This window comes from Hemiscyllium ocellatum, chromosome 10 (assembly GCF_020745735.1).
Source record: "Hemiscyllium ocellatum isolate sHemOce1 chromosome 10, sHemOce1.pat.X.cur, whole genome shotgun sequence".
Taxonomy (NCBI): domain Eukaryota; kingdom Metazoa; phylum Chordata; class Chondrichthyes; order Orectolobiformes; family Hemiscylliidae; genus Hemiscyllium; species Hemiscyllium ocellatum.
In genome coordinates this window covers 112785102-112798977 of record NC_083410.1, presented here as the reverse complement: position 1 = coordinate 112798977, position 13876 = coordinate 112785102, and the positions used below count along the sequence as shown (strand labels likewise).

Genomic DNA, 13876 nt, shown 5'->3' with positions numbered 1-13876 from the left:
CTGTGGTGAGTCAGTGTTTTGTGATTTCAAGGTGACTGCTCCCTTGGCAGTGTGAGACCACAGGAGGGATGCACTTTTGGAATACTGCATTCAATTCTTGTATCCCTGCTATAGGAAAGATATTGTGAATCTTGAAACTTCAAAAAAGACTTACAAGGATGTTACCAGGTTGGAGGGTTTGAGTTATAGAGAGAGGCTGAATAGACTGGGGCTATTTTCCCTGGAAAATCAGAGGCTGAGGAGTGACATGATCAAAGTTTATAAAATCATGAGGGGCATGGATAGGTCTTTTTTTTCCCCCCAGGATAGGGGTGTCCAAAACTAGAGGACATGAGTTTAAGGTGAGGGGGAAATATTTAAAAGGGACCTATGGAACAACAGGTGGTGCGAGTGTGGAATGAGCTGCTGGCAAGGTGGTGGAGGTGGATACAATTGTAACATTTAAAAGGCATCTGGATGGGTACATGAATAGGAAGGGTTGAGAGGATAATGGGCCAAAGGCTGTGGCCCGGAGTGGTGGTCTGGAGTGATCTCCCAACCTCATGATCCTCAAGATGAAGCCCGGCGCGGTCTGGAGCCAGAGCCCGGTGTGGATTGGAAGCTAGGTGTCAATGTGGAATGGGTTGGAAGACTGTTGTTCTGGACTTGTAATTCTCCATTTTCAAAGATCTTGTGATTAAAGAAGCTGGATCTGGGTACCTTTGTATCTAAGATGTTGCTGTAAGTAAGTGACATATAAACTTTTCACTGTACCAATTGAGTATATGCAACAATAAAGCTAATTCATTAATTCATTCAAATGGGACTAGATTAATTAAGGATATCTGGTTGGCATGGACGAGTTGACCCAATTGGTCTGTTTTCATGATGTATATCTCTATAGCTATGACTATCTTGTTGGTGAAGGAGAGATGGCACCGAAGGGTGGTGATTTTTGTTCCAGATGTTGCTGTGCAGTGAAGGGGACTCAAGCCTGGCCACCAGGCCTCCGGCAGCACACTTAACAAGACGGGTTATAAAGCTGAACATTTTTTCTTTATTTTTCTGTGTTTTATCATGGTGCCCAAGAATGGTGATACTATTCAAAACTTTTCACTGTATTTTGGAATAAATAAATCAGATAAATAAATAAATCAAATCAAATCTCCATAACAAAAGATTTGGAAAGCAATTTTAAAAAGATCTTATCTGAGACAATGGCCTCACAGGCACAACTAAATAGGATGTAATTTTACTGTCACTGGTTGGGTGCTAACCTGGCAGGATGGAATGCCAGTCTGTTGTAAAACCAGCTTAATTTTCATCCTGGTGCAATTGTTTAGGTTCCATGGTAGACCAGGCATCAGGAATCTCACTCAAAAAGTAAAATGGGCAATTTCAGCCTAATAAAATGATGTTCCGGGATTATAAGAACACTTGTAATACATGATAGTATTTAACAAAACTCCAATTGTTGAATGACAATTAAAATAACAATCCAACTTTTTGAGTCCTCTGCCCAAAGACAGGTCCGACCCACTGTGCCATGTGCCTCAACTTCCACCGTGGGTGGGGCAAGTCACAAAATAACCTCAGCCAGGAAAAGGATTGAACTCCAGTTGTTGGCATGAATCTGATCCACAACCAAATGAGGCTGCAGGTTCCCCAAGCTGGATTATAAATAAATCCAAAAGAATAAATTCTGCTTTTAATACAATTTCATTGTTGATTCTTGCTCTCACAATAATAATGCCCAAGGAAACATTACTGGAGGTTGGAACCATCACTGTCGTAACATATACCACAATGTCTCAGGGATGCACCTCAACTGCAAGAATCTACTAATTAAGCAAATTTTGAAGAACACAGCAAGCCAGGCAGCATCAGGAGGTGGAGAAGTCGACATTTCAGATGTAACTCTTATTCAATACTGGGGATAGGTGTAGGGGGCAGCTGGTGAAGTGAAGATTGGTGAAGACAGGCAGATGGTACAACCTGGTTGGTCAATAGGAGGAACTAGTGCGATGCTGGAAAAGCATAGTAGGTCAGGCAGCATCTGAGGAGCAGGAAAATCGACATTTCAAGCAAAAATCCTTCATCAGGAAGGGCTTTTGCCCAAAACGTTGATTTTCCTGCTTCTCGGGTGCTGCCTGACTTGCTGTGCTTTTCCAGCACCACACTCTTGACTCTAATCTCCAGCATCTGTAGTACTCACTTTCACCCAATGGGAGGAATGAATCCAGTTGGTGGCTGGGAGGAATGGAAGGGAGGGGGAGGGGGATGGAAAGGAAGGTTACTTGAAATTGGAGAACTCAATACTGAGTACTCCAGGTTGTAGGCTGCCTGGGTCAAAAATAACGTGTTCTTCTTCCACTTTGCGGTTTGGTTTGTTGTGGCAATGGAGGAGGTCAAGAATGGTCATGTTGGAAAGGGAGTGGGCAGTGACTGGGAGGACACAGACCTGCAGGCCCAGGTGAGTTGCTTGGTGAACCCAAGTTTACATTTGGCCGCTCCGATGTAAAGAAGACCGCATCGGGAGCACCTAATACAGTAAACTAGATTGGAAGAGAGGCAGTTGAATCTCTATCTCACCTGGAAGGATTTTCTGGGACCCTTGGCGGAGGTGAGGGGATTGGTGTGCTGGCAGGTTTTGCATCTTTTCCAGTTGCAGGTGACTTTAGGGTACCTGGGGCTTTAGGGGTGGTTCATTGGGAGAGTGGCACAAACCAAGGACTGTTGAAGGGAATGGTCCTTGCAGGAGGCAGAGAGGGGTGGGTAGGGGAAGATATTCTTGAAGGTGGGGTCCACTGGTGTTATTAAAAGTGTTTAAGGATGATGCGTTGGATGCGAGACTGGTGGGGTGGTAGGTGAGGACAAAGGGACCTCTGTCTTTATCGTGTTTGGAAAACGGGGGTTTAGAGCAGTGGAGCAGGGAATGGAGGTGGTGTGGTGGAGGACTGCCTGGATGACAGAGGGAGGAAAAGCACGTTATTTGAAATAGGTGGACATCCGGGATGCTTGGGAATGGAATGTCTCCTCATCTGAGCAGATATGGTGGAGGCGGAGGAACTGGGAAAATGGGATGGAGTTCTTGCAGGATACCGAGTGGCAGGAGGTGTAGTCCAGGTAGTTATGGGAGTCTGTGGATTTGTAGTAAACATCCATCTGGAGGTTGTCACCGGAGGTGGAAGTGGAGAGGTCAAGAAAGGGAACGGAGGTGTCCGAGATGGACCAAGTGAATTTGAGGCTGAGGTGGGGTGTGGGACACCCCCGTCGAATGCAATAAAGACAGAGTCCCCCTTGTCCTCACCTACCACCCTACCAGTCCCTGCATCCAATGCATCATCCTTAAACACACCCGCCAACTCCAACTAGACCCCATCACCAAGAACATCTGCCCCTCCCCATCCCTCTCTGCCTTCCGCAAGGACCATTCCCATCGACAATCCTTGGTTTGGGCCACTCTCCTCACTGACTGCAACCGGAAAAGATGCAAAACCTGCCGATACACTACCCCCTCACCTCCATCCAGGGCCTCCAACAGTTCTTCCAAGTGAGACAGAGTTTCACCTGCTTTTCTTTCAACCTAGGTTACTGCATTAGGAGCTCCCGATGTGGTCTTCTCTACATCAGGGAGAGCAAACATAAACTTAGGGAATGATTCACCAAGCATCTCAGCTGGACTCACAGGGCCAGACCTCACAGTCACTGCCCATTTTAATTCCCCTTCCACTCCCTTTCCAACATGACCATCCTTGACCTCCTCCATTGCCAAAACGAACCAAACCACAAATTGGAGGAACAACACCTCATCTTCCACCTGGGCAGCCTACAGCCCGGAGGACTCAAGATTGAGTTCTCCATTATCAAATGACCTCCCTTCCCATTCCCTGACTCTCTTCCTAGCTCCTCCCCCCTCCCTTCCACTTCTCTCTGCTACCAACTGGATTCATTCCTCCCATTGACCAACCAGGTTGTACCATCTCCCTGTCTTCTCCTATCCACACTTCACCACACTGCCCTCACCACATCCTTTATCTGCAGCTCCCCCTATACCCATCCCCAGTCCTGAGGAAAGGTTATACCCAAAATGTCAACCTCACCACCTCCTGATGCTGCCTGGCTTGCTGTGTTCGTCCAGCCTCCTACTTGTTAACTTTGGATTCCAGCATCTGCAGTTTTTTTTTGTCTCTAATTAAGGGATTTTGACATATATATTGTCAATGGTGGAAGGAGGTTCTGCAGAAGGAATTTGAACAATTAACAGTCAAATTAAAAAGCAGAATTTCCAAGGTGATAATCTCTGGATTACTACTTGAGCCACAGGCAAACTGGCATAGAGTAAATAAATATATTATTTACTGCAGAGGGCTGTGGAGACTGAGTAATTAAATATAATCAAGGCTGAGACAGACAAATTTCTAATTAGTAAGGAGATCGAGATTACTGGGAAAAGGCAGGAAAATAGATTTAAGGATTATCAGGTCACACTGATCTCAATGAATGATGGAGCAGACTCTATGGGTTGAATGGCGTTCTTCTGTTCCTACATTTTGTGGTCTTATTATCTCTCAGTATTAATATAAAAGTTTCTCAGCTTTGCTTAAAGATGCACATTTATCTTTCTGCTACTTTAAGAAAATCCATTGAAAATAAATGGATTTTATTTCTATCAAAATTGCTGACAAAAAAAAAATACAAATTATGAGGGGAGCTGTCTATAATTCTAGTAGGTAGCTGTTGCTCCTGATGCTACTGCTGAGATTTGAAGACCTGTCAATCCTCGGATTGGCTCGCAGCTCTTAGAGGTAGGATTTTTTTTCTTTAAATGACGAGTACTCCAATGGCAGCTTTTTAGTTGCCTAATTGTCTTTGAATCAATGAAGGCATCTAAAAATCAGCATGACTGACCATCCTGCACCCGAACCTCCTGCTGGGGTGGCCTTTATTTCATATTTTTGAAAGAGTCTGCACATTCAAATCTTTGAATTTTTTGCATGGGGATTGTCTCCTCTTTCTGATTGTCCATTGCTCCAGTCTGGACAGTCGTCAAATTGTTGCAGCAACCCTCACCAACCTTGCTTTAATATTCTAGATAACAGCTCACCTATGACCTTCCCCTCCCACAGTCTGCACAGCAGCGTCTAACCACCACAGCCATTTGGTTAAGCTAGAAAAAGTGACTAGTTTCCAGACACTGAATCCAAATGATAGTGGGTAATCTCACTTCACCTCCCTCACTGTGACCGCTGCTTATAAACAACCAGTAAAATGGCTCAACCCAAGAAATGGTACTCTGACAAGGTACTGGAAACAATGGCATTCTTGGGATTCTAGAGGCAAGAAAACTTCAACATCTTCAGAAGGGATAAAAACATCTTTTAAAAACTTTCAATCTAAGCCACTAAATAAAGCATTAATATTATCCAAGATCCATTAAATATGCAGCCATCTTCATTTGTGAAGTTCCTAGAATGATTCAAGGGAATTTTCATAAATCAATAATACTTTGATGGAATCCATGAGCGGGAAAGCACAGGTCTCCTTGGTCATACATGTGATTGTTAAATTCATCTCCTTTGCATCAGATCAGCAACTGCATCCAGAGGTCTGGCACCTGGAAGCGCTCCCCATCCCCTGAAATGCCTTGCTACACACCCTGCACTGCAGTGATAGTGGACTGCCCATACCAAAATGTCAGCTGCAAGGACACAAGTTGGATCCTTTGTATAACATCTAACTTGGAATAGCCAGCGTCATTCCTCCACTTGCCCCTTGTAACCCTGCACATTCTTCCTTTTCAGATAGTAATCCAAGACCTCTTGAATGTCCAGGGTGACCAGTCTACACCAATCAGGCAATCTATTCTAGATCCAAACTTCTGTGAAGATATCTTCTTCTGACAATACCTTAAAATGGCCTCTTGTTTTTGATCACCCAGCATTTTGGTGAAACATTTATCCCATCTAGCCTGTTCCAATTACACACATTTTGAAAATCTCTCTCAATTCTCTTCCCAACCTTCTCTTCTCCAAAGGTTCAACTTCTCCAATCTATGGAACTGAAGTGCCCCATCTTCCACATCATCTCATGATTTTCTGTACCTTTTCTAATACCTTCAGAAATGGAAACAATATACCAGTTGAATCTGAACTCGTGTTTAATACAAGCTTAGCCACTCTACGTAGCTATTAATTCCACTTTACTGATGTATGCACATATACACCCAGGTTTGACTGCCCTTGCATTCCCTTTAGAATTGTGCCCTTTGTTTTATATTATCTTTTAATTTCCTACAAAAATTAATTTACCTATATTAACATTCATCAGTCAGCTTTTTGTGACATTCCAGCATTCTGCTCCTAATGTAGAGTAGATATTTTTAAATAGTTTTGCTCAGATATTTGTTGGAGCTGCATACTTTCATCATGCCTTGCTATATGCATTTGGTTTACCACAGTTGTTTTCACTCTTATCTCCTTTCTCATTCCCTTCTTTAACAATAAGGGAGATTGAGCAAATTTGAGGTTTAGACTGATACATGAATCAGTAGCTGCTTTCTCAACACTTCTATGCAGTTACTTTTAAATTCTAAATCACTCCGTAATAAACTGTTCCATGACAAAAATAGGCTTTAAAATGCCAAAGTTGTTCTGTTGTTTTTCGCACTACTGAAGATTAAGTCCTGCTAAGAGAGTTTAATTTTTTTTGCAAAAAGTTAATTTGTAAAAGAGGTCAAAGGATTTAAGACAACCAATCTATGTTTTTAATAATGGTGTAGATTTTCAGGGGAAAGCTGGACACAGCAGGACCTGCCAATAGCTGGTTTGTAAAAAACATTGTCCCCTCAGGAACCTCTCGTGTTATCCTAATTTTAATACTTTCAATAAGATTTTCACTTTTCACTCTCTGCTGACAGAGAATCAAGGGAGCATCTAGACAGTTCCAGCCATTTAATAGTAAATGGCCTTGTGAAGCAAATGTTGTGTTTGTCTTCAAAAGGACTATGCACAGTTTCAAAGCAGAATTGAATCTTTTTGAAGACCTCTTGTGATTGCCAGGAGGCAGTGACCAGCACAATACTGTAGCATGCATCAGAATCTTGGGCATTAAAGAACCACAAAACTCAAAATAGGAGAAAGTGAGGACTGCAGATGCTGGAGATCAGAGCTGAAAAATGTGTTGCTGGAAAAGCGCAGCAAGTCAGGCAGCATCCAAGGAGCAGGAGACTTGAACGTAGATTCTCCTGCTCCTTGGATGCTGCCTGACCTGCTGCGCTTTTTCAGCAACACATTTTTCAGTACAAAACTCAAATCCTATATTGTCTTCCATTGCACACAAGTTCCTTTCTTCTTTCTTCTCTTCCTCCTCTTAGGTCCTTGCCAACCTTTTAGTCTGTTTTTATTCATTCCTGGGATATGGGTGTCACTGGTCAGCCCATTTGTTGATCAACTCTAGTTGCTCTTGAGAAGATGGTGGTGCAGTTCCTTTTTACTTTTACTTTTTTCATCTTCCCAACACCCTTTGCTGCCACTTCCCTTCCAAACCCCTTTGCTGGGGTTATACACCTAGCATTGGGCCCAGTTATTCTAGCACTTTCCATCAATCTCTGTATGTACTTTTGAAGTTATACAGTACCTCACTCAAAGCTCAAAATACTTCCAGGTTTCATATAATCTGCAAATTTTGAAGTTGTGCCTTGCCACAAAGGTCTAAGCCATTAATGTACAGGAAGAGCAAAGGTCTGAGCAATGACCTTGGGAACTCTGTTATAAACATTTACCCACAGACAGAAAAGCCGCAGAGGCTGGAATCCAACGGAGATAGGCAGGCGGCTGGAGGAACACAGCAAGCCAGGCAGCATCGGGAGGTGGAGAAATCGACATTTAGGTTACAACCCTTCTTCAGGACTGGCGGTGGGGGTAGGGCGAGCTGCTGATCCCCATCCCCACTTCCATTCCTGAAGATGGTTTACACCCGAAACGTCGACTTCTCACCTCCTGATGCTACCTGGCTTGTTGTTTTCCTCCAGCCGCCTGTTCATAAATCTTCATTCAGTCAAAAACATCCATTTACTACTACTCTATTTCCCGTTACCTCAGGTAGTCTTATAATCATGTTGCTGCTGTCTCTTTTATTCCATGATCTTTTACTTTACACACAGGTGTATTGTACATGATTTATCAAATAGCAGTTGAAAATCCATGTTCATCACATCCGTCTAAGAGTTGCCTCTAATTGACATCTGGTTGTGCTCAGATCTTTATTTACCTTTCTTGTCCATAGCGCTTACTAGTACAAGGTGGTAAAGGAATAACCACCAAAAAATCAGAAATAGCACATACCTGAGTAACAAGAGGTAGTTTATTAGATAATACTAAGTTAATAGGTTAATTAGAGATTTCTAACTACAGTAACGCTAAGAGGCATGGTTTTCTCCCAAGAGATAGCATCTAGGTCTATTTACATGGGTGTGCACTGTACAGCGACTAATCATAAACTAGAACTAATTAGTGCCTCAAAGGGACAATTATTTATATATCAGTAGGCAAAGCAATTCCAAAGCTTTGGAGTTGACCCTTTCAAGCCAACAACATTATATATCTCCCCCAAGCAATGCACCCTCCCCCCCTTGTTTAACACACAATACAATGGTTTAGCAAGTATATCAAGTTTACCATTATCCCCAAAAGAATCACAGATGAGGTGCAGCAGGAGGCCAATCGGCCCACCATATCAGCACTGGTTCTCTAAGCATTTTAACTTACTGCCAATCTTCTTCTTATTCCTTGTAACTATGCATATTGTTTATAAGTAAATCATCAATCCACTCTTGACCCAATCTCCAGGCAGCACAGTCCTAACTACTTGTGTGAAAACACTGTTTACTCACCTCACATTTGCTTCTTTTGTAAAACACTTTAAAACTGTGCTCTCTGGTTCTTGATCCATTTATGAGCAGGCACAATTTCTCCCTATCTACCATTATTTACGAAGCCTAAAAAATGCTTTAACAGCTCTTTCCACATGCCCTGTCACCTTTAATGGCTTCTGTGCACTCAGGTCTTTGTAGTCTTGCATACCCTTGAGAATAGTATCTGTCATTATGTACTGTCTCTCCATGTTCTTTTCATCAAAAATAAATTTTAAATAATGACTCCTTTTGAAGGTGTGGTTGGCAATAAAAATAAAAGTCATTTGGATCAAAATAGTGCTTGGTTTCACTGAACCTGACTAGTTTCTACCTTTCCCCTGCTTCTCAGCCCAGAATAATGACCAATAAGTTTGTTTTATCATCTTCGCTTCTAGGACTTACCTTGAACATAACATTGACTGTTTCTTTCCTGGATATTGACAATGATCTCTTCCTTCCTCGCTTGATTGAAACTCTTTTTACATATGTTTTCTCTGGTTTGGGCTGATTGAGGCTTATGGAAAATGTTGCTCTGCTGCTCGAGTTGTTGCACCAGAAATGACTGATAACTAACAACAAACTAGAGCTGACTAGCACTTCGCACAAAGACGAAGACAATCATTTATCTTTCAGTGGGCAGAATTTCTCAGTTAACCCTCTCAAGCCAACTGCCTTTTACAACATCAGCAACAGTGCGCTTATCAAAAATCTGTCAGCTCACCTAAAGCCTCCACCATTAGTTGAACAGTATAAGCCCCAAACAGAACCATACTAAGTTTCCTTAATTAAGTTGTCCAAGTGACTATTAATTTTGTCCTGAATTATTATTTCTAGATGTTTTCCCACCAGTGATGCTAAATGAAAGCTAAGTTACCGATTTCTCTGCTTATGCAATGTGATAAAGCCAAGTTCAAATGAGGAAATAGCAAAGATTTCTCACATTGCTTTAAGGCAAATAATGCTGTGGCAGGACTCTTCCCCAGTGATTTTGACCAATGCTCACTCAGTCTGATAGTGCATAGAGAATAAAATTAATGAGGTCAAAATAGATAAAATTCTGTAGAATAATAAAACACACCTTAAGATCGGAAGAGGATAGCTTTTCAATTCTTCTCTCAACATCTGGAGAATTCTGTTTCTTTGTAAATTGAACAAAGCAAAGTTTGCTGGACTCCAGAAAAGTTACGATCATAAAATTGTCTGCAAGTACAGCTAAACAAGCAAAAGAAAGTTAAACAATGAGATCCATTAGTTTTCTATACTTGGGCTTTTTGACAGTCTGACTCCTCCAAAATCTGATTCCAGATATTTGTTAAAAGTTTTATTGATCTTAGAAACTGACTGTCAGTTTCCTTGCAATATAGCCATTATCCTTGCTGATACTTACATTAGCTGGTAGTGTTTAAAAGAAATACTGAAGGCAAGAATTAGTCGTTGGCAGTTGTCAAAAATGGAGACCAGTGAAGAGGCAACTTATTTTAGTTCCACTTGTGATGAATGCAATGCCAGGAAAAATTAATCTCCACTTCCCAGCAAATAATTACTTGATATCTATCATCATATTCACACTACTACAGTTTAGTGTACTGAACAACATCTTGATTATTAATCAAGCTCCAGAAAAGAATATTTATTAGAGAAGCACCCTACTGAAACTTTACTCCACACCAATAACTAGAAAAATATTATCCACAGCTAGATCTACGCCATTGAGATTCGTATAGTGACACAGAACATATTTGCTCAAAGGGGAAATGCAAACTTCTTCTCAGTTGCTATTATATTTTTTCACAGGGAGAACACTGTTCATTACATTTCATCAATTGTTGATTAAAAAATGGCACAAGATTCTTGTACTTGAGCCAGGTGCCATAGTGTTACACCATATAAAATCCTTTGCCAAAATCAGAGGTTAAAAAGCAAACATTTTGAAACATACAAGACACAAAAATGCAAATGCAAGTAATGAGAGCCTTCAACAACATGAAGATGCTAGAAAAGTTTGGATTGCTCTGCTTAAAGCAGAGTAATTTAAGGAGAAATTCAATAGAACCATTCAAATTTGTGAGGGGTTTTGAAAGGCAAATAAAAAGGAACATAATAACTGGAGCATCACAAAACACAGGTTTAAATTAATTGGGAAAAAAAATCTGTTCTTATATTAGTCTTTTATATCTAAACAAAATAAGTTGCAGATATTGTAAAACAGTTCTTCAAAACTAACATTCTTTTTTTTCTTGCAAATTCTTCCAAAATAAAGGCACACTTTGTTTCAATGAACCAATGCTTTGAAAGTGCAATTGTACAAACATATTTAAATAGTTCATCAAACAAAAATCAAAATAGCCTTAGACAACTTAAAAAGGTTTCTCCAAAAGCAGTTCCTATTAATCTCAATTTAAGTAGCTTTTTTTGCATATCATATGTAATACAAGGAACTAAGTGCAAAAGTAGTAAAACTGTGTTTACAGTACACAAAAACTGGATTTAAAGACCTTAATGTTCCAGAATCTGCTTTTATTAATGTGGCTACAAGGAGTATTATTGAAGAAAGGTGAAACTTTTTGAAATTTATTTAATACATGTTGAAAATAAGATCTGGAAGCTCTCTATACAAAAGTATATTCATAATTTACAACTGAAAGGTTGTAACTATAACAATGCATGTAGTTACTTGTTGCTTTTACAAATCCCAAGTGAGACTAATTAGTAAATCTGTTGTCACATCATTTTTCAACTGTCACTGTTATTTTAGACATTTGATTTTCATGTGGATACAATTACCATCATAGATGGTGTCAGAGATGAATCTCCCCACTAAGGTCCTGTCGATCATGGCTTTCTCCAGATGTGGCCCAGATAGGCTTAATGACACCAGCACACCTGAACTGAAGAAAAACTGAAAGAGACAGGACATGATGCTAAGTATATTAGTTGAAGGCCGATGGTGAAAAATGCATTCTTTATCACCAAAGTTCCATTAAAGATTTTCAAAGTTAGATTAGCATTAACACAACAGTTGTTTTTATGCTATGATTTTAGGAACACAGAAGTAGTCCATTCAGCCCATCAAGGTTGATCCACCATTTTAAATCATCAATCTCATTGCCACAGCCCCACAATATCCCCAAACCACTTGACATCATTAGTAACTATAAATCTATCAATCTCTGTCTTAAACCTGCTCAATGACTGAGCTGCCACAGCCTTCTAGGAGAATTCCAAAGATTCACTACTCTGAGTGAAGAAATTCCTGCTCATCTCATTCCTAAACGCTTAGGGAAACATTTTTTTCTGTATTCCCCCATGCTTACCCACTTCAGACTTTTGTAATTTGCTATGAAGTCACGTTTTATTTCTCTAAACTCAACAGAATTTAAGCCCAGTCTTTTAAATCACTCCTCATATGACAATCCTATCATCCCAGGAATCAGCTTGGTAAACCTCCATTGTACTCCCCTAAGTGTTCCCTTCCTTTGAGAAGGTGACCAGAACTGCTCTCAGTACTCCAGGTATGATCACACCAGTGCCCTGTACAATTGAAACGGGACTTTTGCTCCTGCACTCAAATTCTCTTGAAATAAACTTAACATATTGTTTGCGCTCTGAATTCCTTGCTGTACCTGCACATTAGCTTTCAGTAAGGACACCAACTTGCATTTGAAGATCAATGTTTTACAATCTCTCACCTTGAAGAAATACACTGCATCTTTGTTCCTCTCCCAAAATGGATAACCTCATACTTATTCACATTATATTCTACCTGCCATGCTCTTACCCATTCACTCAGTCTGTCTTTATCTTCTTGAAGCCTCTTTGCATCCGAATCACAACTCACTCAGTTTTCTGTCATCCACAAACTTGGAAATTTAAACCCTGAATCCAAACCACTGACACATACTGGAACAGTCCGGGCCCAAGTACTGATCCTTAAAGTTCTCCCCTGCTCACAGCCTGCTGACTGTGAGCATGATTCATTTATTCCTTCTCTATGCTTTCACCAACCTCAATCCATGTGAGTATATTACTCCCAATCCCGCATGCTTTAATTCTGTTCACTAATCTCCTGTGTGGAACCTATTCAAAAAGCTTCAGAAGTTCCAAATATAACACATCCACCCCAACCCAGCCTAACCCTATTCAATCTGCTAATAACATCCTCAAAATCAAACAGGATTCAAAACATGATTTTCACTTCATAAATCCATGCTGACTCTGCCCATTTGGCTAATTATGTTTTAAACCCCCTGTAATCAGATGCTTTCTGTTATGTTCTAGGAATTTCTCTCCAACTGCTATTAGGACAACAGGTCCATAGTTCCTTGCTTCCTCTCTTCTTCCTTTGTGAAACAGTAGGGTGACATTGCAACCTTCTCATCTGCAGGCAACTTTGTACAATTAATAGAATTTTGAAAAATGGTCACCTATGCACCCACTATCTCTGCAGCAATCTCTTTCAATAATCTAGGGTGAAGACTTTTGGGTCCCAGGGATAAATCAACTTTCGTCCTATTAATTTCTTAGACTACTTTTTTGTGAAAATAATTACTTTTGATTCCTCATTCCTACTGAAAACTTGGACCCCAATTAAATCAGGGAGAATTATTGTATCTTCCTCTATAAAGACAGACTAAAGTACTTAACCAGCTTGTAAAAATGTGGACTGCAGATGCTGGAAACCAGAGTCTAGATTAGAGTGGTGCTGGAAAAGCACAGCAGGTCAGGCAGTATCCGAGTAGGAGCAGGAAAATCGACATTTCGGGCAAAAACCCTTCATAGAGGCAGGGTTCCTGCAGAGTGGAGAGATAAATGAGAGGGGGGTGTGGGGTGGGGAGAAAGTAGCAAAGAGTACAATGGGTGAATGGGAGTGGGGATGAAGGTGACAGGTAGGAGAGGAGGGTGGAGTGGAGAGATGGAAAGGAAGGTAGGCAGGTAGGACAGGTCATGAAGGCAGTGCTGAGCTGGAAGATTGGAGCTGGGGTG

The 13876-nt window shown here is 40.9% G+C and overlaps 1 protein-coding gene across 1 annotated transcript in view; it reads right to left on the bottom strand.

Annotated features, from left to right (window-relative positions):
- wdpcp (WD repeat containing planar cell polarity effector) overlaps positions 1 to 13876 on the bottom strand; it is a 124000-nt gene that overhangs the window by 76059 nt on the left and 34065 nt on the right. Inside the window, exons 8-9 of the mRNA XM_060831175.1 lie at positions 11678 to 11792; positions 9972 to 10105 (exon numbers count right to left, since the gene is read on the bottom strand). Of these exons, the coding sequence (XP_060687158.1) occupies positions 9972 to 10105; positions 11678 to 11792 (249 nt within the window). The remainder of the gene's footprint in view (positions 1 to 9971; positions 10106 to 11677; positions 11793 to 13876) is intronic.